Source organism: Saccharomyces mikatae (genome assembly GCF_947241705.1).
Source record: "Saccharomyces mikatae IFO 1815 strain IFO1815 genome assembly, chromosome: 4".
Classification (NCBI taxonomy): domain Eukaryota; kingdom Fungi; phylum Ascomycota; class Saccharomycetes; order Saccharomycetales; family Saccharomycetaceae; genus Saccharomyces; species Saccharomyces mikatae.
In genome coordinates this window covers 875,570-895,500 of record NC_079259.1, presented here as the reverse complement: position 1 = coordinate 895,500, position 19,931 = coordinate 875,570, and the positions used below count along the sequence as shown (strand labels likewise).

Here is a 19,931-nt window from a genome sequence, read left to right as displayed (position 1 = left end):
GTATATACGGCTGGGTGAGTACTTTACCTATTAGAGTGGTTATAGGTAGATGAGAATTATCTATTATGCCTCCTCAGCCACTCACAATTTTACACATGATAGTTATTAGCTTTGCAAAATTGTAGACATTGATTCTTGTATAGAATAGCCAACTTTTCCTAATGTGTTCAATATTTGTTTATTTCATTCTACATGAATATGCCTTCTATTCTTTATTTTTTATTTTTTCTAGTCAACCCATGGGTAAACAAAACATAAATAAGAAAAACAAAACAGTAAAAATGAACAATGGAATAGGAATATATATGTGTTTATATATATAAAAGAATACTTAAATAATGAAGTAAATAAAACTGTCTATAGTAACAGCACAGTAATAATTAGAAAGGAGCTGACATTGCCGGCTATATCATTAATTGCATGAGTCTCCCTTTATTCTTTTTCAGTTGAAATTTCCACTTCTGAAGCCCGAATTGCTCTCTATCTCAATCATATAATACTCCGATTTGATCTTCGCTAACACAGTAGGCCGCGCTCCTTCTGAACTTTGATATGTTCAGGTTATAATGTGCGTTTGTTTCTTGAAAACAATTATTTCTTTCCCTGAAAGACGATAACGATCCCTTTGGCCTATCCAATAATCCCTTATTCGTGAACTCATTGTAACCACTGGCCTCTTTTTCCACTTCAGGTCCGCCTATGTCCAAAAGATCGGTCAACATTGTATCATTATCAAAAGTTGGATCCTCTTTTTGCTCCGTTTGTGAATTTATTGAGCTTGAGCTTAAACTTTCGGGAGTATCAACGTCGTCTCCCAGTGGATATAGAGATTTGGTACATAACCCGTCGATAACGCTAAAGGGTTTATCACTTAAAGACCAAATATATAACTTTGGTACTTTTATACCAATTCTCCGGGAATCCAATATTTCACAAGCTTTGGAACCAATTTTTTTCCTTTTTGGATCCGGAGGCGGTAAGCTCTCATCTTCGTCTGTTGATTCATCATCTCTGTAAATAACTTCCTCAATGTTCAGATCATTTTCACAACTATTATTTACTAGGCCCTCTGAAGAACATGAAGAATCGGATAGTTCTTCTCTCGGACTAAGATAGAGATAATCCGTATCTCCTTTTTCTACATTAATCGCGAGGCTTTCTAGACTAGAGATTTGATTAAGTGGTTCATTAAACTCATCTTCACTGCTCTTATGCAGATCGCCGTTAAGATGGGGATTTTTGGATACATTCAATCGAGAGGAATGATTGCAGCCGCTGTAATGGCCACTTTCTGAGTTTAATAGCGTATGTTCCTCAAAATTGCCGCTAACAAATTTTTTTTCAAACGATTTTGGATCCCTTCTTTCCTTATCCATACCCTCCATCGGTGTGAAATTCACCACCTCATTAAATTCGATATCTGATTCTGTTTCTGAATATTGAGAGGTACTAGGCCTATCATTATCTATCAATGTTGTTTGACAACAATGGAGTTCATCTTTTCCTGGAATTTCGACACCAATGTCCTCATCATTTTGGCTAATTTCTGAGGCGGAGGTGCTATAATACAGTCCGCAAGATTCGTTTTTACTTGTTGGAAAATCGAGCAATTGTCCAACTGGATTCTCCTCGAAGTTTACATTCCGCTTATTACTGACATATGTAGTGCGGCAAGCTGGTGTAAACTGGTCATTAAATGCATTATCTGCTTCTGTTTTAAAGCCACTGCCAAGAAATGCCTCTCCCTCTAGTTCATTCGTATTTTCATTTCCAGAAAACTTATAAGAATGATTCTTCAGTTCTGGCTTCAATCGTTTGGGACTGGTATAACTACTCTCTACACCCGAAATGTCACTTACAGATGAGTCCGAAGGCGTATTGAATCTTTCATCATTATTAGATGAAAAGAAGACAGTCGAAGAGGTTGATGGGCATAAAGTAGCCTTATTTGTTTCTCTCGGCATTTTTTTATTGGGGATGCGTACATTATACCGCACGGTCCTTTTAATAGGTACATTATGTAACATTTGAAACACTTTTTTATTTCGTACTTCAATTCTACTGCTTAAAGAAGTAACTATCTTTTTTTGACTTTATAGTAACTGAAAAATTATATTTCTTCTTTTAAGAAACTTTTCGATACAATTGTAAAAAGTTTTTGACTCATTAATCTTACTGTGACCATTGACAAACTAGTCGGATGAAGAAGAGTATTGAAAACAGATCCACTAATAAGTTCCCACAAAAAAAGAATCAACTTCTTATCAAAACCAATCTATAATATGCACACTTATATAGCTATACTTCCCACTAACCACTTCCATTTTCAAGAGGAAAAGGGCCAAGAACTACATTCGACAAACTGAAGCAAAAATCGGTTTACTGGTTTAGATTAAGGTTTTATATAGGACGAAGTTGAGTTCAAAAAAGGAAAGTGGTCGACTTCCCTTAATGATTATTGTTTCCCCTTTGCTCTTTCGCCCCAACATTAAGAAGATGATTTCTTTTTATTTCGAAAATGCCATTCTTTTTCGTTCCCGTGATGTTTTCGATATGCATGCGGCGGGGAAAAATGATTACCACGCTTTATGGCTTACGCAAGTAGTAGTATGGCGCAATAATGCAATAATCCATCGGGGGGAAAGTGTAGCCACAGAACGGAAAAGTCATAAAAATTAGTTATTAGTTATTAATTATGGGGTTGTGATTATGTAGAAATTTCAATTATATATTAGTTATTAAGTTGAGTTGGTAGAGAAAAAAAAAAGGGGAGAAGAGATGGGATTATGTGAAGGTAAAAATCTTTACGCTTTTGTTTAACTGATGAAAGTGCTTTCAATGATGGAGATACCTTTTTCATGCTTGTACTTAGAAGGCTGACAGTATTGATAGATGAAGGGTTTAATGCTAACGATTTTTTGGGCTAATGACCTAACCATACTTGGCAGCTCACCGAGAACATCGTATCTATTGACCAACCTCAAGTCATGTTCTGAAAATCCGCCGGGGAACTTAATAGAAGTTGGATATAACCAGCCATTTTCCTTATCTGTACTAGTAGCACGGAACCTAACATGACGTTTTGGGCTATGAACAGAGGAACCAATGGATATCAGTTTGTTCTTTTCAGTAATTGACCAAACCGTTACTGTGACGTTATCGTGTTCTTGAGGAGTAGTGAATTCTATTGCTAGTACAGAATAGTTTTCGCTTTGAAAACATAAGAAATTCCATTTACTAGCGGCTTTGTTTGGCAAAAGACCTTGAACGGCGTCTAGATAAACCACGGGAACACCGGATAAGGAAATAGCCTTATTTTGGAAGCCCCCATTATTGAGCTTCTTATCGTATGAAATATGGCCATTACACTTACCTCTGGGAACGAACACATGTCTGATCATTTTGTCTGAGGAAACTGATTCATCAGTAGTCGAGATTTGTTTATCAAAATAGTAGTTACAACCATTAGGATTCATCTTAAAACCTTGAAATAAATCGACCAACAGATCAATTTTTAAATTCCGAATCGTATTATTACAGGTTGGCAGATCGCATTTGATAGAGAGCTGGCCAATGGAACCCGATCTTTCATCTTTGGTGTCCAAAAATTCAAAAATAACGTTTTTAGAAACGAGTTTCAGTGGTTGAAATTCAGCTACATCATCTAATTTAAAGCTTTCCCAAACGTCGAAATCGGTATTATTACTTTCTGAGCCGAAAACCTTGAAATTCAACTGGAACCCTTTATAGATACCGCCCATAACTGTAGAATACAGTAATTGCACGAACCCGCATAATCCAGATTGCAAATCAGTGAAATATAAAGTTTGGGTCTCGACCCTAGTTTCCATCGATTTCTTCATTACTCTGAATAAACCCCTTCCACTATTAGTACCATCTGTCTTATTATTTATGGTGTGTTGATAACCCGTTTTACTATCATTGTGACAATACCACTCCAGTGGTTGGATGTCGTTAATGAGAGTATATTTCTTGCTTTTGCTTACCGGTGTTTTATAATCGACCTCTTCAACAGGGGCGAACTTTATCTTATCGCTGCTTGATACAAGCATCGCTAAATGCGTCTCTATGTATATGTAATTTATCTTATACACTGTCACTGTCAAGAAAGCATAAGAAGGAGGGCGGCAGTTATAACTCAAGAAATGTGCTCATTTTTATATGTCTATACATCATGAATCCAGGCCCAGAAATGTGTCATTAGTAGTAAATACTATTCATTGTAACCATCACGTTTAAAATGCGTAGACCTAAAATTGTTAAAAGATATGCAAACAAATTCCAGTAGTAAACACAGCTTTTGATGCTCACTACAAACCTGTAAAACTTATTGGAAACCGGAAGAACAACCACGAGAAAAAAAAAATAAAAGCCGCATAAACATCGGCTAAACGGAAAAACCAACATTACGTTTCTTGCTTTGTTCTCCGAAAAGACACAAGCCGTGTGGGGTGATTACCGCCGTACTCTTCTTTCGCGTTATTCAAACAAATCGTACGGAACTACTAGTATTTGGAACGATATACTTGTTTTTGTCTTTTCGCGTTTTGGCCGAGGGAAATATTGCTGTTGTGACGAAAAAAGAGTATAGAAGCATCAGCATCGTCTTCTTCGTTGTTTACCTACTAAAAAATCTATCTATGTCTCTTTCTAGTCATTCTCCTAAGTTGAATTTAGGGGGCTCGTATTCGAAGGTCTTGTTGCAGCCTAAAGGTCCAGTGACATCAAAGATGTAGTTACACTTAGTCACTTCATGTACACTCCGAATTTTGAAGGTATTACTACAGCGAACAAATACCGTAGCCGATCTACGTGGTCCATTCCAGCACTGTTCTCCGTTTTCGTATTCTAATACCAAACCATTATTCAGTTCGTTTAAGTTACCGAATATGTAGTGTTGTGACTTATCATCATCGCCTTGTCTGCCTGCTAAATGTGAGGTCAAATCACTTTCCTCACTATATGTGAGTTTCAAATGCTCCATGTACTTGTTCATGTTCAATTCTGCGTTAAAACCTAATGTTTTGAAACGGCCGATCAAGACTTTTTTTCCCGCGATCTTATTTTCAGACTGGTATATTGTACCTTCAATCATTGGATGTTGGAAGCGTATAGTGTATGAATAATTATCCAGTAGATCTTCTAGAGAGTACGATTGAGATCCCATTAGTTCTAAAAGTTCAGTCAATTTTCCAGCAGTAGCGTTATTGCCTTCATTCCGAGAGTCATCTAATATTTCTTTTCTGGCCTTCTTCAATTGTAATTCAAGATCCAGGTTTTTGACTTCCATCTCGTAGAAACGAAATTGCTTTTCTAATGAGACCAAGTCCTCTCTAAATGAAAATAGGTTTAACTTTGATAGAATTCCTGAGAGTTTAGTGCGTAGACCTCCAAAAGGAGCCATATGGTCATTGTTTGTACCTTGTTTTGGTTCAGTGATATCTGGTGGCAATATCTTTGGTACATTCTCGTTAACAAAGGTCGTTACCTCATTCAATAGTTTCAAAAGGTTCTCTGAAGGGTGTATTGGCCCTGATTCAATAGATTCCCCGTATTCATCTAAATAATTGTTATACGAATCGACAGCACTTTTGACACCTGCATCTTGAAAATTAACATTGTAATTCTTAGAAATATCATCCATAATTGCGCTATACTCTTTAATGTACTCCAGGATATCATTGGTATAATTGATTTTACCTTCAATCAGCGCTTGAACAAAATTGGATTTGCCTAATACGTATCTTAACGACTGTTCGGATTCCCTTTTCAAGAAAAGTTGAGGTATTTCTTCTGTAAAATATGAAAAGAGATTTTCCGATTGCTCATCATCGATTGTACTATCTGCAATAATTTTTGCCTTCTCAGCTCGTCTTTTAGTTTTTTTGAATTTCTTGATATTATCGTTGACAACTTTATCATTTAGAGAAGGTGTGTAAGCCTCGGATAACCTATTCAAAATTCCGAGTATACTTCCATAACATTTACTTACCATGGAAACGGTAACGAATGAATTTACAATTTCAGACGCCAAAGATAGTCTATTTAATTGCTCAAAACGATACAAAATAGGGTCCTGATTTTCTAGTTGATCAAAATAAATCCTTCTCGCTTCGTCTAACTTAACACGATCTTTTTCAAGCCTGTTGGAGAGTAATGTTATCTCATTAGAAACTCTTTGTTTATCCTCCTCTATGGAACCATCACGGACAATGGTATCTTCCTGTATACCATATTTCTTTTCTAGCCCATTTAATACCTTTTTACCTTCTCGGTATCTTAATAATTCTGTAGAAACCATATCATCGAATTCTTTTTTTAGCTGAGAACAGTTGGATCCGACATCGATGAGTTTATAATCAGACAGTAGTTCGTCGGAACAGTCACAACAATCACAAATACCATCCGTAACCTCTGATTTTCGTATATATCTTGGAATAAAGTTCTCGTTAGCACAGTAGAAATACTTGTTTACCTTACTACTTTGCTTTGCAACACTTTGAAATATATCTTCTTCGCAAGCAGCGGTGCCGGGCTCATCTGAACCATCGGGACAGTCACAAATCCCATCGTTGATCTGGCTTAAATCCAATACAATATCTTCATGGTCTAAACAGTGCCATTTAGTTAAATCCGACTCATTTGAGTCATACAGATGCTGTTTCTCCCTTGAAACACCTACTATATGCCCAGGTTTGTAACCTCGGGTTTGCTGCAAAGAAACGACAAGCGGTGATTGCCCAATTATCAATAGAAATAACAAAGAGGCGCTCACCATTGCGAGTATTGTTAATAAACTAACAGATGTGCTTTTACGTCTTATGTATGGAGTTAGAGCCCTTAGTTTCCACTGCAATGTGTTTGAACACCATCCCGATATGCTACTATTATTCCACTCACGACCGGGTAAGAAAGAAAAGGTTTTGGCCGATACCCGTTTTGTTTTGACCCAAACAACTATGTTTATCTTTATTCAAGCTGATGCCTTCATGAAGTCTGCAAATGTTTATGCACCTGTCAAATATTTAACCATTTGTGATACAATCAATAATAATTGCTTATTTTGAATAAAGACAAAAACATAAGTTATAATTTGCTAAAGTTCCAACATAAGAAAGCCTTCAAATTATCAAGGAGTATCTATCCCCACTTACTTACCGAATATCTTCATAGTGAATATCAAAAAAAAACGGCCAGATTTGACAAGTAAAATAAAGTTTTGTTCCTGAGTTCTATTCTAGTTCTTTTCACTATACTAATGTCATCATTTTCTTGCAATGTGCAGTCAGCGTTAGAAGAGAAGTCTTTGACAAACTTACCATTAAATCTATTATTTCGAATATTATCTCACCTAGATATGAATGATTTACAAAGCATAGGGAAAACTTGCACCCTGTTAAGAATGCTGGCTAATGAAAACATTGTTTATAGAAATGCTGTTATTGGCTCAAACGGAAACATGTGGTGGACGAAAAATGTCCTTGTCGATGTTTTTGACGTTTTAAATTTTAACAGAAAGGCTATACGAACCTTGAATAACCACAAAATTTCGTTGGTCGCATCATTAAGAAATGTTCAGCAAAAATATAAACTGGGCATTGTGGATCCAACTAGGAAAACAATAAATTATAGGACAAATGAAATTGAGAGTGAAGAAGTCGAAAATGTGAAAGATTTAAGTATAGATTTGGGCAAGCGAACGGAGTTATCAAGGGAACAGATTGCCCATATGACAATATTACAAGGAATGAATCAGTTTATAGAACTGAATGATAAAGCATTTCTGACGCATTCGGCAGATTCCGATGACACATACATAGATGAAAATAATGATGACATACATTCTTTTCATGAGTTGGAAAAAAATACAACATTTGAGGAAGATTTAGTTAAGAAGGCATCCTTCACCCCATCACCAACATTTTCTAATTATTCCAGAAGCTCAACAAACTCAGTATTTTCAAATTCCTCTCCCAAACTACTGGATGATGACTGGAATAACATTACAACTGATTTCACTAAGTCGCGAGATCCTGATTACAAAGAGACAACACCTACATCTACCGAATCATCTGATTCAATCACAAGGTTGAGAAGGTCTAGTAAAGTCAAGGATAAAGCTGAACTTTTTGAAAAATTAATTTTTAGAGATAGTAGGCCATTAAAAACAAAGAAAAAAGATAATCCAAGAATGAAGTTGTCCAGTTCGTTAAGTGTTAATGACGAAGATTTCAAAAAAATCATAAGTCCCCCCTTTGAAGTACTTCCGAAAGTTAACAGAAGGAGCGTTTCAAGAGGTTATTTGGAGGAAATTGAAAAACATACTCCCGATTATACTAATGAAACAGTTAAATCCTTAGCAGTAAAAAGAGTGAACAGTAGAAAGGTAGCAGATTATGAACAGTTGATAAAAAAAGAGAATAGTCCTAACAGTAAAGGAGTAATAGAGAGAAATGATGAAAATAGATTTCAGAGAAGTCATTCTTCCCCAGTATTAAAATTATCCAGACCTCATCAAAGAAGTAAATTAAAGGCCGTTGTGACAAACGGTAACAAAATATGCTATCGTAAAATCGACCTGGACAACCCAATTAACTCGAATGCGAATGATAATGTAATTAAACAGCTTAACACTAACACTAATTCTAATATATAACGAAGAGTACCTTAAAAAATTACTTCGTTTTTAGTTATATTTCCTGAATTAGTAGAAAACATCAAAATACGTAAATACGAACATGGAGGGCCTAAAAGGACTATCCAAGTGTGGCTCTATTCTAAGCACTAGACGTGTATATGTATAGATAAGTAATGAACGTTTATATTCTATAAATAGAACGAGAATTTGTGCTCGCCTCAAGACATTTCGTGTCCAGTTTTTCATTCATCCAAGCATTGATGCCCTTTTGGTCCGACGGATTTATGATCCACCACACCATGAACTGTAAAAAAAAAGGACACTTATTCATTCATCTTTTGTGTCGTTTATACAAGAAAAGTAAAAAAACAACTATTAAACCAATACAGGTAAACGGTTATTCTATACACATAAAATAAGAGACAAAAGGGAAACGTTAATAATAAATCTGCTCTCAATGAAAGATAACTCAGCCCTTGAACATCATCCTCCAAATAGAGATGAATTAAGACGTCGCAAAGGTTTCAAAAAAGGATTACAATTGTCAGTTTTACTACTCGGGGAAAAGGGCAGCGGTAAATCAACATTTTTAAATAATCTATGTGGCCAGGATATATCACTCTCTGACAAAGAAGATAATGAAGGAGCAAAGAATATGACGATAGAAAATGAAAATACTGCTGAAGATTTGGATTCTGAATATAAGACAGCCCATTTGAGCCCCGGACTAAAACACGTTACCAGGAGAGTTTATTTGAACGATGAACTAGGAGTACCTGTTACATTAGACATTATATCATTTCCAGGTTGCGGTGACAATGTCGATAATTCTCAAAGTTCCGCTGTAATAAAAAACTACTTAGATCAGCAGTTTGAAAATGTTTTGAAAGAAGAGGTTAGAATTAAGAGAAACACGAAAGATACTGATGGCAGACCTCATGTTTGTTTATATTTCCTCAAAAGCACTCCAAGAGGGGTTAAGAAATTCGATATTGAGCTAATGAAAACGATCTGTGATAAAGTTAATATAATTCCTATTATTCCAAAAGCTGATGGTCTTACAGAAGCTGAGCTAAATTTACACAAAGAAGTCGTGCGTAAGGAAATCTTAGACAATGATATACATGTTTTTGATTTCAAAAACGATATCTTAGGGGAAACACTGGCTCTCTATGATATGGATATAGACTTTAGTTCAGCAAAATCCAGATACTGTCATGACACAAAAGTTAAGGACATATTGCCATTTGCTATTGTTTGTAGTAATAATTTCCGCACAAATGCGGAAAATGGAATTGTGCATATAAGGGAATATGAATGGGGCAGTTTAGTTGTCGAGGACCAAAATACCTCGGATTTTATATACTTGAAGGCAATATTGTTGGGGTCACACCTTCAAGAATTAAAAGATGTGACAAACAATGTGTTGTACGAAAACTATAGAGCAAAAGTGTTAACTGAAAAAAGAACTAACTATGATATTCCTAATTTTAGCTACGTTGACGAAGGTTCCAGAGAAAGCATCAGCAACGTTTCCACTAGAAGAAATAGCTCAAGTCGAACACTTGGAAATTTAGATTCAAATGATGAGAATGCCTGCCAAATATACAAAGAAATAGATGAAAAAAACAGAATTATTGAAGATTATCAGAGAAAAATTGATTCATTGGAGAAAATGCTGGCAAGTCCCAATAAAAATAGTGTCTAAATAAATATACAATCTTGTCGTTACTAGATAGATATCAGCAAATTTAATAGCTTTTTCAAGTATGCTGCTAGGAAAGACAAAAACTTATTAATCTCAAGTATATTTTCTTACTGTTCCTCTTATATCCTCATGTATCCTTCCTATGATTACAGAACTTTCGATTTCAGGTAACATTTCCGGTCCGGTATATGTTCGCGAGGATTTTTGTTTATCGTTATTTATAACGATGAGCAATGTAAGTCAAGTCATGCAAGGATAAAAGAAGTAGAAAGGAGCACACTAGACAAATCTTTCGACATTCGGATTATGTCAGGGCAGTTAGCTCAATGGAAGAGCTCTCCAGACCGAATCATTCAAATGACTTCAACAGGAGCACCTCATTCTTCCTCAGCAGATGACGACATGAATGAAACAAACGTTCCCGTTGATACGTTAGAAATTCAGGCTAATACCACAAACATCGTCGAGGGAAGCCCACAGTCGAATCCAAATCCTGTCAAATTTATGAACACCAGCGACATATTCCAGAAACCATTAAGATTACTCGATGAGAGTCCGCAATATCATGAGAGTCCACAACAAGATGAAGAGTTGAATATTGAAGTAGGAGATAATGATCGACCGAATATTGACATATTTCACAACGAAAGAACTCCCGATCTTGACCGAATTGCTAACTTTTTTAAGAATAATCGGACTCCTGGTAAAGAAAACCTTTTGACCAAATACCAAAGCTCTGATCTAGAAGAGACACCTTTGATATCAAGAAAAAATTTGACTTTCCAGAATCCAGCTAATCTATCAGAATGTCAAACCTTCAAAAGTCCAAGGTCAACTACCGAGGTTTGTTTTCGTAGAGAACAGAATGAAGAAGAGGATAATACATCGTTAGAAGTTACCGAGGCCGATGCTACTTTTGTTCAGATGGCTGAAATTTCTGCTAATAGTGATGACTATCCACATGAAGAAATTGTTACCCACAAAAATGTGAAGGATGTGCTAAGTGGAAGCGGAGGAGCAGAAGACAGAGTAGTTCAAAAAACAGAAATTATGACATCAGCAGGATTTTCTAATTTAATAAGTTCTTATAAAAAGAACGGAGTTTCTGAGGATGGCTGGACCACAAGAAATGTAAAGGATATTTTCAACAATAGTGAAGATGAATCAAATGAAGAGACCGCAATGAGAAGCAAAACAGGGAACTACCCAACGAATAATTTAAGAAAACTTGAAAACCGAATAGTACAAAGCAATGAATCAGAAGACATTAATGAAATGAACAAGCATCTCAACATTTTAAGTCGAGAAAACGATGTGGATGACTCATGCATCAATATTCGAACAAGCGATGCATCTGGCACGCCTTCACACAACAACATAGAGGAAGAAATTCCCTCTATTGATAGTCTAAGCAATGAGACACCATCCAAGAGGTGGGTATTCAGATATTCGAAAGAAAAAATGGAAAACAATAGTAGTAGATCGACCCAAATAGTCAATAATCCAAGAACACAAGAAATGCCTTCGGATAGTCCCTCGATTGATACACAACCTTTACCAAAAAGTTACAACATTGTGGCGAATAACGAATTAGAGACGCAGATAATCGTTTCATCACTTTCACAAGGTATATCTGCCCAGAAAGGGCCTGAATTTCAATCTACTGGTCAAACAGAAGAAATCAAAACCCAAATAATCAATTCTCCTGAGCACAATACTCTGGATGCGACCTTGGAAACCCCTCTCAATGTTTCTCGAATCAATTTTGAGCCTATTTTAGAAGTTCCTGAGACTAGCTCACCATCTAAGAATACAATCTTAAGGCCCTCGAACTCTTCACCCATACTGAAGGGAAAAAATGCATTTAATGTGGATGATAAAGATGTAGGGGTAGAACATACCTTCTCGAACATTATGCAACATTCTTCAAATGCAGGTATTGGAGATGATGTTAGCATAGCCTGTTCATCAGATTTTAACGAACAAAAGGAAATAACGGATAGAATATATCTGCAACTCTCAGGGAAACAGAAATCTGATTTAGAAAGCGATGAAACAGAATGCATTTCCCAAAACAAACTTGACACAAAAAGAGAAGGTACTATTATGAGCGAGGTTGAACTAACCCAAGAGCTACCTGAAGTCGAGGAGCAACATGAGCTCGATACTTCTCAAAAAAAATTGGTAAACGAGGATGCAACTTTGATAGAGAGAAAAAAAGACAAGGAAGATTCACTTAAAGTTCACCCTGATAACGCGGAATACAGTCCAAATGAACAAGACAACACAGAGTTTCGGGATGAACCTTTGACCAAACATGAAGAAAAAAGTAAAAATCTAAATGTTCAGATAAATCTTAAACAATTGTTCTCAAATGAGTCGCAGGAGATTATTCAAAATCGTAGAACGATAAAGCGACGTCAAAAAGATACAATAGAAATTGATGAAGAGGAAGAGAATAGAAGTACCAAGACATCACCTACAAAACGGGTCAAAAGAAGCATTGATTTTGAGGGCTCTCCTGTCAAACGAGAAGGATCCAGTGGTATTGACATACAAACAAGGGTCGAAGGATCTGTAAAGGACTCTAAAGAACAGTCCTGTTTGTTTCCTGATAATATTAAAACGGAAGATAATAATTTCTTGTCGAAAGACGACATCATTTTTGGAAATTCTGTGTGGTGTCAGTATTCATGGAATTACAAATTTTATCCTGGTATTTTATTGGAAGTTGATACTAATCAAGATGGTTGTTGGATTTATTTTGAAACAGGAAGATCACTGACCAAAGAGGAGGACATATATTATTTGGATATCAGAGTAGGGGATACGGTTACTTCTGATGGAAATGAGTATGTAGTGGTTGGCTTGGAATGCCGTACCCATGATCTCAATATTATAAGGTGTATTCGAGGGTATGACACCGTTCATTTGAGAAAAAAAAATTTAAGTGGATCGTTGGGAAAAAGGACCATAATTAAAGCACTGAGCTCCATTAGTCTTGACCTAACCGAATGGACCAGAAGAGCAAAAATCATATTAGAAGATAACGAAAGAACTAAGGGCAACGCCTATAGGTACCTGAGACATCCCATTAGAGGAAGGAAATCGACGGCCAACGTTTTATCGCCAAAAAAGCTCGCTGATGATGAAAAAGGGACGAGGGCACTTACTGGCATGCACAATAATGAACTAGAATCAAGCTCTGAGAACAAAGAAACTGTTAAAAAGAACGATTTATTATCAGAACCCATACGAGTTCCAAGCATACTTTTTTCTTCTGGAGATAGCAGAAAAGGGAATGTATTTGATAAATGCATTTTTGTTTTAACAAGCTTATTTGAAAATAGAGATGAACTACGTCATATAATCGAATCGCAAGGTGGTACTGTGATTGAAACTGGATTTTCCACTTTATTTGATTTCACTCATCCTCCAGCTCAAGCTCTAGTTAATAAATTTAGCTCAAACAATGTTCAAGAATCGACCCTGAAGCTAGCCTGGAAACCTCACTCCTCATTTACTGATTATAGGTTCGCTTGTTTAATCACAAAGCGGCATTTAAGGAGCTTAAAATACTTGGAAACGTTGGCATTAGGTTGGCCTACACTACACTGGAAATTTATAAGTGCATGTATTGAAAAGAAAAGAATAATACCACACTTGATATACCAATACTTATTACCTTCAGGCGAAAGTTTCCGGTTATCGTTAGATTTCCATTCAAAGGGAGGAATCATCAAATCAAACAATATTTTTTCATTCTATACAAAACTATTACAGGGATCTATCTTAAAAGATCAGATACATGGAACGGAAAAATTGCTAGCTGAATATATTGTTATTGTATGGGGCAGATCTGAATTAGACAGTTTTGTTAAATTCGCTTTCGCTTGTTTCAATGCAGGAAGAATGTTCACAATTGATTTACCCAATATAGATGTGGAGAATACAGGGCAATTGCTAAATTGTTTAAGCTTTATAGTACTCAAGGTTGGCTCAGAATTATCGGATCAGAAATTAAAGTTTCTCATATATGTTAACGAAAATAATGGAAAACCACAGATGAGACTTCTCGAAAAATTGAGAGGTCAAATAGCTGCGAAATTTAAAAACCTGAAGTACATATTTCACACAGAATCAAAAGAATGGTTAATCCAGACAATAATTAACGAGGAAACTGGTTTTCACGACTATACTGGAGATAATAATACATGTGACGCTGTTCCTGAGGTTATATGAAAATACACTGCAATATATAAGTTTAGTATTTTATAGAAAGGGACAATCTTATTGAAAATTTCAAAAAATTCTAGTATATCGGCTTGAAAAATTCCACCACATACTAAGATAGTTAACTTTTCAAAATAAAGTATTTATTATACACAGTAACCAACAACGTTGGTAAGGCCTTTTCCTCTATACATGAATTTATAAATCAAGTATATATTATCAAACTAGTATCTCGAAATGTACTTACTTTCATAGAAACCTTACTTTTATTGTTCTGAGGCAAAAGGTGAACAGATTAAACATGATACAGGATAAAATATGAAATGGAACTTAATAAAGAGCAATAGCGACACCAATCTCAACAGGGGTGCCGAAATCTGAAGGAATTGCACACTTTCGTTCAACTGTTTTCGCCGTTTTTAATCAGGATATGATGATCGACGTTATTCAGACAGCATTTGATAGCATATAAGTAACGTTGAAAAAAATCAGCAAACCATTCAAATTCTCACCAGGAGATGTTGTGTGATAAAATGGAATATCTCAACAACGAATAAACCAGTCCTCAGTTGTTCTCCTTCAAATAGTCTTCCAAAATACGAAAATCACTAGCCATCTTATCCAACATGTGACAGTGAATGTAGTTTTCTTTGACATTGGTGAAAAATAATTTTGCAATGGTCGCGTATTTCAAGGATAGTTGATACTTGTCAGCAAAACCTTGACCATTTCCACCATGTTTATGTCTGGATGGATGATGTTTCTCATAGCGTAAAAGATTTAAAGTAGAAACAGTCTGGTGCGAATCATTCAGACCACTGAAGTTCATACCTTCCAAATTCGAGTTCAGTAGGATATGTGCTGGAGAATTCATGTCTATAACAGACCTCTCGCCATTATCAAAAGAAAATTCATTCCGAATTGAATCCTCCATATTTAAGAAAGAAGTATCGTTAAAAGAATTGACCAAAATCTCATTAATAAACATTTCCAATCCTTCAATATTGATCTTTTTGGTCAGTTTAGTTTTCATATCGTCATATGCACCATTTTTGCATTCGTTTATAGACGATACAGGATCAAGCACACCGCTTTCTTTCTTCATAAGTTGTTGCATAAAGACGACATCTGGAAACCCCAAAAATTCTTCGGGATATAATTTTGACAGTTTAGGAAGCAAGGTAGAATTGGCAAGGCTTCTTAACTCAATAAAAATTCTCAATAACTTGAAGTTTGGTGTTGCTTCAAAATCCAAAAGAAACTTTATGATTAGGATAAAACTATAGTAGTAGCCTTGCAAATTAAAGACAGAAAGGGCTTGATCATTCAAACGGATCTCAAACTTCTCTTGAAAAGTGGTTCTTTGGGAATGATCACTTTCATCTTCGATATATAACGCTGAAATATTACGGATTGAAAAATTTAGCGCAACCAAAAATTCACACAGTACTTCAATTGAGTAATTTTTCAAAAAGTTCAATTTCCTAGAATCTAAAAAGGAATCATATATCTTTGCTATCTGTCCTTTTCTAACCTTTTCAGGAAACGAACGATCGATTTGTTTGATAAACCTCATTGTCATTAGATTATTCTTTAAAATTATTGTGTCATTATTCAAGATTGCAATGTTTTTGTTAGCTGTTGCCATGCTATCATTACCATATGAAGAAGTATCCAGACTTCTCTCCAATCTTTTCGTATCAATTCTATCTAAAAACACATGTGACTTAGTTCCCTTCTTTAGATCATATTCATAATAAATCATAGACGACCCTAAGGATTCGGGAATTGAATGTAAATGGCCATACGTGAAACTGTAATAAAAATTTCTGAAATCATAAAAGTTTTGCTTTTGCACACCATGTCTATTAGATATTATCGATTCACTTATCCATTTTGACTCATTATCAGGTATAAAAATAGCTTCCACATCATTTTCTGCTATGGACAAGTCAAACTTGATATGAAAAAAACATTTCAAGAACTGACAAAAATCATAAGCCATTAACGTACATCTAATTTTTGATTCAAAAATAATGTACTGAAGTGAAGAACCGAAAGACAAAGGTCCATTGTTGCTATTAATACTCTTATCAGAATTTGCAGAAATTACTGGTAAACAGTTGGACCTAATTGTAGAACATAACGCAGAAAGTTGTCTTTTCATTAAAGAAGAATCAATCTTTTCCAAATAATCAGCAACCAAGGCAAAAATGAAGCTCAGTATTAAAGATTGCATTAGCCAGATATTTTGATGGCAATCATTCACGGCTGTACTGCGGCATTGTCTTTTAGTTTCCAAAAAAGCATGTAAAACTCTTCTACTCATTTCATACAATTCTATCGTCTGAGATTTGTAACCAAATTTATGCAAGGAACCAAATGTGGCCATAAATAAGGGTAAACAAACGATTTTGGAAATGGACAAAATTTGATAATGCTCATAATCATAGTCTTTTTCTGTACCCTGGCTTAAGCGGTCAAACATGTGTACATTCTCAATATCATCATATCCGTCTTCATTAGTATATCGCTGCAGGTTATCCAGATCCAAGTCGAGTAAGCTTGGGTGAATGATAGGAAAGTGGGGGAGAAAATTTTTTTTGAAAAGATCCAAATATTCGTTCAACTCAGTTGTAGTGGGCATTAACAATTCTTTGGATAGCGAATTTGAATTAGAGTCCATGGGAGCTCCACTACTATCATGATTGAACTTGTTGTAATAGTTAAGCACTTTGATGCACATATTCCTTATTGGTTCATTGAATAGCGTTGATTCTGGAGAATGCAGGGGTTGTTCATTGTCCACAGCAGACATTGGTAAAGCTCTTGATATTTTCGATAACGTCAAACAATCCAACCCATAAAATGTATAAGCACCGCTATCTGCATTTTCTTTCTTATTTGATTTTGACAGAAAATCATCTAGTGACCTATTGGAGCCCTCTCCTTTCAAATATTGACTGAAAATAGCTTGGACATCTTTGGTCATGCTGCACAACTTATCCAGATCATCTTCGCGACTGGAAGGTTGGCCAAGCTTGAAAGAAACCAAAAAATCTTCATTTTTTTCCTCCTGACTCTTATACGTCACTTTATGCGGGGAAATTGGAGAGTTGGATAAGTTTAAATGAGATAGATCAATTTCATTTGATGTAGCAGTGGCGCTCACACTATCATCATGTAAAATATCGAACTCTTTTAAAATTTCTGTGGCCTCTAACGAATCATTACCGAGTGTATCATTTTTCAACAAATCTTGAAAATCAACGAAATCCGTCTGATAATTAGAGCCTTTATTATCTATGGCCGCAGTCCAAGAGGAGGACCTTGAATCCTTCCATTGGTTTAGAGTTGATTTTAATCCGGGGACAATCAGTTTATTGTCGTTTGACTCAGAGTTCATTGGAGAGGTTTCGTCACTTTCAGATACTGAAAACAAATGATCGTTGTAAGCTTTTATCCAGTATGATGATGACAATAAGTCTGCATCATTGAAGGAAGCATTCTTAGAATTCGAATTAGTACTAGCATGTGCGCCAGTGGGGGAGCCGGAAGAATATGTATAGTTGTTTGCAGATTCGGGAAATTTGTAATCCAGATTCATTGTAGATCCAGAAGAATTAGAGCGGTTAAATGCCAGATTGAAATTGGAATCCAGGTTCAGGCCCAAATCCATGTTTAAGTTCAAATCGAATGTGGATTTAAGTTCGGGGTTCTTCAAATCAAGTGGAACTAATTCAGGTGTGGAAAATTTGACACGATCCTTTGGGTGTTGTTCCAACTCAGATTGGTTAGGTAATGCATAGCTCGAGGCAGACTGCGCACTAAATGAAGCTCTACGCGTGAGTTTCTTCAAATACTTACGTTTCACGCTAGCGCTGGGACTCGCCTTTCTTCTTGTACTAGTGGTGGTGCGGTTCAAAGAATTACCATTATCTGGAGCTCCATAGTTCGGAGTTTGAAATTTAACAGAGGAGGCTGAGTTTTTACGAGCTTTAGTTATTGTTCTAGATGATTTCCTGTTCTGAGATATTGTCTCGCCCAAATTACCGCTGTGAATTTTTTGAGCATGTCTGATTAGTAAATCCCTCCTAGTAAAGCATCTGTTACAAAGACCGCAGGGATAGGGTTTTTCATTTGTATGTGATCTGTAATGTCTTTTCAAATGCTCCTGTCTTGCGAACGCCCTTGTACAGACCTCGCAAACAAATGATCTTAGTTTTCCACTGGGGGTTCTACCATTAAGTCTCAAATTTTCGGGCAATTTATCTAGTTGCTTGTTGATCTTAGAGTTCATATTATTATTTGTAGTGATAATCTTTCCATCAGACGTTCTCTGTATTACAGGCAGAGTGTTTGTGTTCTCTCTTGAAGCGGATGATGACATCAATAAAACTGGCGAAGCATCTGTTTCCATTTCCGTTTCCATTTCCAATTCCATTTCTTGTTTGATATTATTGAAGTCCTTAGAGAAACACGAATTCAGATCAACAACAGGAAAGCACGAACAATTTTCTGGTTTTCCAAAGTTTGCCATAAGCAGAGTTTTTTATTTTCTATTTTTTTAGTGATCTTTATAATGAATTTTCTAGAGTATATTAGAAAGGAATACTAGCAGAATAAAGTATATTATGTTGTTCTGAAAATTTTAGAATAAGGGGGGAAGCTTGAAATGTAGCGAAAAAGCTGATTATTCGTTCAAATCAATGCTATATTTTAAATAAACAAAGAGTATGAATCGAACAAAGTAAGAACAATAAGCTTTCGCTATAACACCTTTTCCTTTCTTTGAAAGATAAAAATACAGGCTTTTCTCTATAAGCCGAACAAATGTTGATATAAGTAAGTGGGATGCTCAAAAAAAGCAACGAGGGTATTTCAGATTAATGACAAATAGCCGTTTTTATAAAAGGTTTTCAGGGGAAGAAAATTTCCAACCAGAAGTCCAGGATATATATCACGAAGTGCAGCGCAATAAATAACAACAGAAGCACCAATAGTGAGGCGATGTTCTTTTTCTAACGTGTTGTTTCCTTGCCACCTATAATCAAGCGCAATATGAAAGTGAATGAAATTACTACCAAATCAAGGGAAGAAGATGGAAAGAAATAACAATTTATCAAGTTGGCGATGAACCGGACCAACCACCGACGTTAACCCTTCCTTAGTCTATGAACGATGGTGTACTGCATGGTCCTGAACTCGAACAACGCCGATAGACACTACGTTACATTGAACTTTACAATCCGTTCCGCATGATGCCACTTGAGACTACCGTCCGCTGTTTCGATAATCATTCTAGCATGTTCCTTGATGCCATGGTCATCG

General features: G+C 35.9%; 7 protein-coding genes across 7 annotated transcripts; 3 read left to right on the top strand and 4 right to left on the bottom strand.

The window, feature by feature from the left end:
* Positions 1 to 485: 485 nt before the first annotated feature.
* On the bottom strand, positions 486 to 1,964 carry CRF1 (Crf1p; the record flags this gene model as incomplete). Its single annotated transcript, XM_056221415.1, has 1 exon — positions 486 to 1,964. The coding sequence occupies one exon, from the start codon at positions 1,962 to 1,964 to the stop codon at positions 486 to 488; it is 1,479 nt and encodes a 492-aa protein (XP_056081208.1).
* Positions 1,965 to 2,816: 852 nt separating this feature from the next.
* SMKI04G4320 (uncharacterized protein) lies at positions 2,817 to 4,073 on the bottom strand (the record flags this gene model as incomplete). Its single annotated transcript, XM_056221414.1, has 1 exon — positions 2,817 to 4,073. The coding sequence occupies one exon, from the start codon at positions 4,071 to 4,073 to the stop codon at positions 2,817 to 2,819; it is 1,257 nt and encodes a 418-aa protein (XP_056081207.1).
* A 602-nt stretch (positions 4,074 to 4,675) lies between these two features.
* Positions 4,676 to 6,799, bottom strand: GTB1 (Gtb1p; the record flags this gene model as incomplete). The annotated part of the gene is made up of 1 exon (XM_056221413.1): positions 4,676 to 6,799. One exon carries the CDS (start codon positions 6,797 to 6,799, stop codon positions 4,676 to 4,678), a length of 2,124 nt encoding a protein of 707 aa, XP_056081206.1.
* Positions 6,800 to 7,279: 480 nt separating this feature from the next.
* Positions 7,280 to 8,677, top strand: MFB1 (Mfb1p; the record flags this gene model as incomplete). The annotated part of the gene is made up of 1 exon (XM_056221412.1): positions 7,280 to 8,677. One exon carries the CDS (start codon positions 7,280 to 7,282, stop codon positions 8,675 to 8,677), a length of 1,398 nt encoding a protein of 465 aa, XP_056081205.1.
* A 439-nt stretch (positions 8,678 to 9,116) lies between these two features.
* Positions 9,117 to 10,367, top strand: SPR28 (septin SPR28; the record flags this gene model as incomplete). Its single annotated transcript, XM_056221411.1, has 1 exon — positions 9,117 to 10,367. The coding sequence occupies one exon, from the start codon at positions 9,117 to 9,119 to the stop codon at positions 10,365 to 10,367; it is 1,251 nt and encodes a 416-aa protein (XP_056081204.1).
* A 306-nt stretch (positions 10,368 to 10,673) lies between these two features.
* RAD9 (chromatin-binding protein RAD9) lies at positions 10,674 to 14,609 on the top strand (the record flags this gene model as incomplete). Its single annotated transcript, XM_056221410.1, has 1 exon — positions 10,674 to 14,609. One exon carries the CDS (start codon positions 10,674 to 10,676, stop codon positions 14,607 to 14,609), a length of 3,936 nt encoding a protein of 1,311 aa, XP_056081203.1.
* A 556-nt stretch (positions 14,610 to 15,165) lies between these two features.
* ADR1 (DNA-binding transcription factor ADR1) lies at positions 15,166 to 19,140 on the bottom strand (the record flags this gene model as incomplete). Its single annotated transcript, XM_056221408.1, has 1 exon — positions 15,166 to 19,140. The coding sequence occupies one exon, from the start codon at positions 19,138 to 19,140 to the stop codon at positions 15,166 to 15,168; it is 3,975 nt and encodes a 1,324-aa protein (XP_056081202.1).
* Between the last annotated feature and the right edge of the window lie 791 nt (positions 19,141 to 19,931).